The sequence below is a fragment of the Pterocles gutturalis genome, unplaced genomic scaffold, assembly GCF_000699245.1.
Source record: "Pterocles gutturalis isolate BGI_N339 unplaced genomic scaffold, ASM69924v1 scaffold3120, whole genome shotgun sequence".
Taxonomy (NCBI): domain Eukaryota; kingdom Metazoa; phylum Chordata; class Aves; order Pterocliformes; family Pteroclidae; genus Pterocles; species Pterocles gutturalis.
Window position 1 is genome coordinate 75244 of NW_010140481.1, and position 8040 is coordinate 83283.

The 8040-nt window shown below is 39.9% G+C and overlaps 1 protein-coding gene across 1 annotated transcript in view; it reads right to left on the minus strand.

Moving 5' to 3' along the window:
- TTC3 (tetratricopeptide repeat domain 3) overlaps positions 1 to 8040 on the minus strand; it is a 65363-nt gene that overhangs the window by 50602 nt on the left and 6721 nt on the right. Inside the window, exons 6-8 of the mRNA XM_010083669.1 lie at positions 5355 to 5478; positions 4311 to 4396; positions 3429 to 3523 (exon numbers count right to left, since the gene is read on the minus strand). Coding sequence (XP_010081971.1) covers positions 3429 to 3523; positions 4311 to 4396; positions 5355 to 5478 — 305 coding nt within the window. The remainder of the gene's footprint in view (positions 1 to 3428; positions 3524 to 4310; positions 4397 to 5354; positions 5479 to 8040) is intronic.

Below are 8040 nucleotides of genomic sequence, written 5' to 3' on the forward strand. Positions count from 1 at the left end.
TTTTCAGAATAACTGTTTGCAAGCACACTAGCATCAACAATTATATACAAGCTTCCTTGAACAGTCCCATTGATTTACAAGTTAAGTCACTGAGAATATCAGTTTTAATTTTGCAACAATTTGTAAGATTTGGGCCCACTAATGCAATTTCTAAACAATTCAAATCACTTGCAACCTACTAAAAAAAAATAAAAAGGTAAAGAAAGGCAGCGAGAGATTTTGCTGATAAGCCACTATCCATCATATTTTAGAAGCCATGTCAGTCTGGTAGAGTTCTTGCTGACTGCAAAAGGGGAAACATAACCCCCATTTTTAAAAAGGGAAATAAGAAAGACACAGGGAAGTACAGGTCAGTCAGTCTCACCTCCATGCCCAACCAGGTAATGGAGCAGATCCTCCTTTAAACTATGCTAAGGTACATGGAAAATAAGGAAGTGATTGGTGACAGCCAACATAGTTTCACTAAGGGAAAACTGTGCCTGACAAACTTGGTGGCCTTCTACGACAGGGCCACAGCGCTGGTGGATAAGGGAAGAGCAACTGACATTGTCTATCTGGACTTGTGCAAAGTATTTGACACTGTCCCACATAACATCCTTGTCTCTAAATCAGAGAGACATGGATTTGACAGAAGGACCACTCAGTAGATAAGTAACTGGCTGGATGGTTGCACTCAAAGAGTTGTGGTCAATGGCTCAATGTCCAAGCGGAGACTGGTGACGAGTGGCATTCCACAGGGGTCAGTACTGGGACCAGTGTTGTTTAACATCTTTGTTGGTGGCATGGACAGTAGGATCAAGTGCACCCTCAGCAAGTTTTCTGACGACACCAAGCTGTGTAGCGCGGTCGACATGCTGGCGGGAAGGGGTGCCATCCAGAGGGATCTTCACAGGCTTGAGAGGTGGGCCAAAGCAAACTTCATGAAATTTAACAAGGCCAAGCACAAGGTCCTGCACCTCGGTTGGAGCAACCCCAAGGACAAACACAGGCTGGGAGGAGAACGGATTGAGAGCAGCCCTGAGAAGAAGGACTTGGGAATGTTGGTCGATCAGAAGTTGAACATGACCCGGCAATGTACACTTGCAGCCCAGAAAGCCAACTGTGTCCTAGGCTGCATCAAGAGTTGCGTGACCAGCAGGTCGAAGGAGGTGATTCTCCCCCTCTACTCTGCTCTCGTGAGACCCCACCTTGAGTACTGTATCCAGCTCTGGAGTCCTCAGCACAGGAAAGACATGGACCTGTTGGGAGTGAGTCCAGAGGAGGGCCACAAAGACAATCAGAGGGCTGGAGCACCTCCCTTATGAGGACAGGCTGAGAGGGTTGGGGTTGTTCGGCCTGGAGAAGAGAAGGCTCCAGGGAGACCTTATAGAAGCCTTCCAGTACCTGAAGGGGGCCTACAGGAGAGATGGGGAGGGACTCTTTATCAGGGGGTGTAAGTGATAGGATGAGGAGTAATGGTTTTAACCTGGGAGAGGGTGGATTTAGATCAGATACTAGGAAGAAATTTTTCACTGTGAGTGTGGTGAGACACTGGAACAGGTTGCCCAGAGAAGCTGTGGATGCCCCATCCCTGGAGATGTTCAAGGCCAGGTTGGATGGGCCTTTGAGCAACCTGGTCTAGTGGAAGATGTCCCTGCCCAGGGCAGGGGGGTTGGAACTAGATGATCTTCAAGGTCCCTTCTAAGCCAAACCATTCTATGATTCTATTAAACTCCTTCCCTAACTCAATAGGCTCTGACAAACATATCAAAGCACACCTCAAATGGTGCAAAGGTAGGGCTAGTATGTTCCCTACAATGTCAGCTTTGTTTTGAAAAAACACAAACACCAAAAGAAACAAACAAAACACCCCCCCAAAAGGGCAAAAAAGGCACGAAGCACAGAAAAGCTAGCTCAACTGTCACATACATCCCACTTTGTTTTGTTCTGGATTTCCTAACTTTGAAGATCTAATTTAATCAGACATCTCATTAACACTTCTGGATCACTGGGTCTACAATTTTTCATAACCCTCTGCCTGACTGGGTAGACTAAGCAGCAGATCTAAAGAGCTGAAGCCCCCAACATACCTAATGGAGAATGAGTGCGGGGAATTGGTATACACGTAACCCAGAAACCACTTGACAGGAAGCCAAGGGAGGATACAGCTAGTTAGGGAAGGAGTGTGATGACGAAGCAAATGAAAGTCAGCTAACATTGGGAGAATAAGAACAGGAAGACAGTGCACAGAATAGATGAAGCATTCCCTAGCTGCCAGACATCACTGAGCTACCCTTCACCTTCCAGCAAGGTCTTAGGGACAAAGAACAATTTCTAACAAATAGCTGTAACAACAGCCCAGCTCTATAGCCTCTGGAAGCCACAAGACTCACTTTGCTCTTTCCAAGCCATGGGATTTCGTTTGCTCTTTCACTGAATTCTGGTCCTCCCTCCCCATCAGCTACCCTGAGCAAAGCCTTCTCAGCCTGCTCCATCACCTCATGTACAGTCACTTTACCAAAGTCAGCCTACCCAACTTTTCAAGGAGGCTAAAATCAGCTTGAATTTAGGAGTGAAACATATCCTACTATGTGACATAAAATCTGAAGCAAGACATCAGCAAAATGCTAATCCTTTCAACTGCACAATTATAAAGCTACAGACTTCAAAATGAAAAAAATAAAACCGTTTGCAGAATCAATTATTTATGAAAGGCAGGATTTTATGAATTTCACCTTATTTCATAGACACCAGAACTTGTAAAAGCAGCATTTGCACAACTACATCAGAAGTAGTGATTACACCGAACCAGCATTCTGTAGCTAGCTCACATTACATGCGAACTACAGGAAGGGGACAAATGTTCTATACGCATAGGACATAAACTGTTATTGAATCTCTGTCTCCCTGCACCTTTAGAGACCCCAGGAAAGTCTCCAAAGCTCTTTCAGCAAATGCCTTTTCATAAGTCTTGTTTAATTTCTTCCCAAAGAACATCAAGCCTGTTACATACAGAGCTGCCAAGAGAAGATACTTAGAAATAAATATTTGCTCATTCACTAGTTCTGCATCATAGCCAAGATGATAAGTATTTGCAACAGTTGGTCATACTCTTCTGCTGGAAGAATATTTAGGAAGGATGATACCTAAAGTGGCTGTTCACACCAAATAACTTATTTCTTTTCAGGTTTACTATACTTACTGTTAGTCGTTTTAGATCAGCTTCAAACCCTAACAGGACTCTTAGGGCAGTAAAAGTGCAGAAAAACCCACTAGTAACAAGAAACAAAATAGAAGAAAAAATGTGTTCTGTAGCTTTTTTTTTATATTAGGTATCATTTGGCCTCTACGTAGAGCAGCTCATGCAAAACTATACAACATCTAGATAAATCTGAATAAGCTGAATACCTATGACTTAACACAATCTAGTTAACCAGTTTAGTTCTTACCAAAACTCTATGGCTTTAGTATATGATATTATAGCAAGATCAAAGTTTCCTTGTGAAAATTCCTCATTTCCTTTCTGTTTCATAGATTCACTGTTCTGTGAAATGAAGAAAACACATTCAGCAACCACTGTCATTAAACTCAGCTCCAATGAGACATAAACAAAATATCTGACATGAGGCAGCTAAGTTTTTATGCTTGTAAAAACAGGGTATGCATGCACTATTAGTTGTAATTTAATACTTTTAATTCATTGCAATTAATAAACTTAAAAGTGTACAAATTAAAGCATTATGGACACAGGAACATAATGAACAATAACTGAAAAGCAGGTGTAACTCAGAAAGTCTCCTGGGTTCCATAATATAGTCGTCATCAAAAGCGAGCATGTTCCAAATAGCAACGTAGATTGAGCACAGCTCAACCAGTTCCCTACTCAGTGCCTTTCAGTGTAGCTCTTGAACTATGGAATTGTAGCAAGGAAGACATAGGAATTCATGAGACTCCCATAGAAAAAAAAAGTCAAAACATCTACACTAAAGGAACCCATGGAAAAGAATTTGCGAGCATCTTATTTCTGTGCTAGAAGAATCACATTGAACAATCTTCTATCAATATTAACTGCATTTCCTTGGCTTTTTTTTTTTTGAGGATGAGGAAGGAGACACTCTCCAATGAACACTGGCAACACAAACAACTAATGTGTTTATTATGCCAGGATCTCTCAAGGTAACTATTTATGGCATGACAATTACTCACTCAAGCTTTTGAAACCTTTATCTTTGATCATTTCATCATTTTTATAATCTTTGATCTTAAAAAACCCTCAAAAATAATAACAAAAAAAAAGCAAAGCACACACACATTCTGATATCTTCTCTCACCTTCCTACAGTTTTCACAGGTCACAGCTTTAAATTCTTCAATTAAATTACAATCTTCCAAAGCAACTTTAGTAATATAACGTTTGCCTGCAGACAAAATTTAGAAAAATACAGTGGGTGAAGAAGTTGCCAAAGACAAGAAGTAGGGCTTATCTTCTGCTGCTAAGAATCATGCTCTGTTTTCTGACTGGAAGCAAAATTTGACATACCAACTCAAGAATACAAACAAATTAAGCAAAAGAAACATTCAATAGAAAGTTAATTATTTATTATTGGGTAAGCCCAAAATAACTGGCTACTGACTGTAAAACATGTAAGGACTTGCCTAATTTCAAGCAACCAATTGAAACTCAACTGGTTTTTAAAAAGATTTTGCATTTTAAAGATTTGTAGAGATTTGTATTTTGTACTATAAAAAGATTCTTCTCCTTAAATGCCAGTTCGATTTCTACAATCCTGTTACCTACTGCAACAGTTGAGTTTGAATGTGCATATGCAAAAGGTAAGATCAGAACACAAACCATTTAACACATGTCAAAAACAGCAGACCTGGGAGCTTTTTGTCATTTCAGCAGTTGTTCTGCTGCTAGTGTTAATATCTTACAGTTAACTGCCATTAGCTACATAAGCTTATTTTTGAAATATGACTACCATCTCCATATTTTGACAAAATCCCCTGCCAAATCTTTAACAAAAAGACTCAAATAATATTCAGGAAACTTCCAACTTAACCCCAAATTAAAGGAATATAGGGCGCACATACAAGGCATGATGGACACCAAAGTGAAAAAATGTTCTGAACTCCTGTTCTGAAAGAGCACGTGCACTGTGAATACAACCCACATACAGAGATTCAAAGAAGAATCGTCTGGTTCAAATAAGCAAAAAACAAAATAAAAACCCCACCCCACCACCACCACTATTTTTCCAGTCACTCTGCTAGTCACTTCCAGACTAATGAAATACAAACAAACATTAACTATGTTATAGCTACAACACAGGTGACTTTCCTCACCATTGTTTCTTCAAAAGTGTTCATACTTACATTCAGCAAATAAAATTTCAAGATAGATCAAACCAAAATCACCAAGTTTCTCCAGCCTCTGTAGAATACCGACATCACCTGCACATCTGACCCAATGAAGTGCATCCCCAACATCAAAGACACCCTATTTCAATTGAAGAAAAGGAAAATAAAGAAAAAAAATAGTACCTCGAATTCCATACAAAGCAAAGCCTTAAAACAAAAACAAACACCACAAAAATCAACAGCTCACTGCCAATACAGTAGAAGCACGCCATGTAAATAAAACAAACAATACTACTGTAGCACTTACACTATGTACTTGTTCCTGATTTGTTAACCTTTGAGTCAGACAACAGCTCACAAATACAAACATCTGGGTAACTCAGGCACAGCATAATGCAGCATATTCACAAAATGAAAACAGTTATTCTTTCAACAAGAGACAGGGGAGCGATTCAAATCATAGAATTTGATTTAGAAATGTCTTTTTGATGTCTGCACACAAAATTGCTTCAGTGTGACGTGACAAGCCTGATTGGAAAAAGTAACATTCTCCAGGCTGTTAAGACCATGCAGGCCAGCACTAAGACTTAATTCCCTAAATCACTATTTCCCTTCTATTCAAACTAAATCTAAATTGTTTGAGTTGCAGAGCTTTATTTGAAGGAGAGGGATTGAGTGAAGAATGCCCGTTGCCTCGGATACTTCCACATTATCTGGGCCCATAGATCTTGACTAAGACAAATATCACTAAAAATACAGGAACTGTGTTATCCAGCAGTAACATACAGTTGTACCTATACGGCTTCTCCTGTTGCTACTACCAGCTATAATAGTCTTCTATCTTCCATGTTTATATTTTAAACTTTTGCAGTTAACCTACAGCAGGCAGCAGAAACTAGAAAGTGGGAGGAAAGTGACAAACACAGGGAAACTAAGAATGTTCACAGCCCAAAGTTTACAAGTTGAAAAATGTAATGAGTTCTCCTGTGCACTGAATTTGATAAAGATGGATCAGCAGCTTTCCACACCACTGAATTTGATAATGAAGACAAACCAGCAGGTTGCCAAACCACACCCTTACTCAGACACTCAGAGTCCTTCAGATTTAATCAGTAGCACTGTTTGAGAATCTCAGAAAAGATATCCAACCAGTCTCCAAACAGAAACATTCTTGCATCATTTTATCAATCAAGCTTAGCCCTACTTGTAGCCCTGTAGACCCATATAATACAGCATTGCCACTGCTAGTAACAGTCTACAGGCTTTGTACAGAGTTTGCAAGGCCGCAGGACTGTAACTTGTCAAGAGATTACTCTGAGCTTGTCCTGACCTGCTTAAAGCTCTGTTTTAACTTGGTTTTAATTGTAACAGCAATTTTCTTCTGACCAGGTGGTTATGACTAATTTGGTTTACTTTTGTATGATACAATAGCTTTCATATAGACAGTAGTCACAAGCAGTTAATGATGCTATGACTAACATAATGATGCAGTACAGAGCAACGCAAGCCACGTATGCTAGAGCATGGGCCATGAAAATTTGAGACACACAATGCAGTTTAGAGGAGTACAGGCACAGGATAGTAAGAGATGGGGCACAAGCTGACACTGGAGAACCAATGCCTATAAACAAGTGGCCAAGTTAAAAAAAAAAAAATAGAGCTGGACAAAACTGGGCAAAAGCAGTTTCTAACATACGTAAAACAGGCTATATATAGTAACATCATAAGTCACTTGAACCTGCACACCAAGGAAAATAAAGAGCAGAGCCTAAAAGTGCATTACCAAACATAAAAAATGAACCTAAGCAGATCCTAGAATGAGGAAGAAGAAAGCATCAACAGCAGTCCTTGCAGAAAAAAACTCCAGGTAGTGATGACTATACCCCACACATGCAAACACCAGATGGAAGCCATTCACTTTAGGATCCCAAGGAGCAGTACAAGAGTGAGAACAACACCTGGAAAAGGGTCAGATACTAGGAAGAGTATATACTACAATTGTAACTGTATTATCACTAGAGTTTTTCTGTTTAGTCATATTTGTTTCTTCATTTTCTTTCCTCTTTTGTAATAACTAATTCTGCAAGATTTCAATTATACCAACAATATCTTCTTGTCTTTACATATAAAGTGTGCTTGCCTTTTGCCCATACATAGACTCTTAGCATAACACACCAGCACAAAAAGAGAGGACAAAGCAAAACACATCACAGAGAGAGAACTGTGTGCTTATGGGAGGGAATCTAGGAATCTTCAGGACTGAAGGCAGAGAGAGCACTGAGATGCCTCAAAGGAATAAGCCTTCAAAAAGAAGTGACAAATCTGTGAGAAGCAACAAGGAAAGGCACTAGCAGGTACCAAGGAGATACTGGAGGGCTGACATGGGATCCAGCTGCACAACATAAATCCACCCACCACACTGCAGTAGCAACCTCCAAGAGAAACAATTCAGTTTCAGCATGTGAACTAGCCCCAAAGTTCTGACTCATTTTGGTCTTCTTACACAGATGATACTTATTTCACAGTTCCTCTCACACACAGATTTTGCTCTGCAGGTCAGAGTTGCAAAAGCTGGCATTTCCAGTCCTATATACTACACATTCCAAAATCTACAGACTCAATTTATTTATGCAAGCATTTAAAAATTTTGGATATTTGTATAAATATTTTGTTTGTATTCACACATAAAGAAGCATTCCTG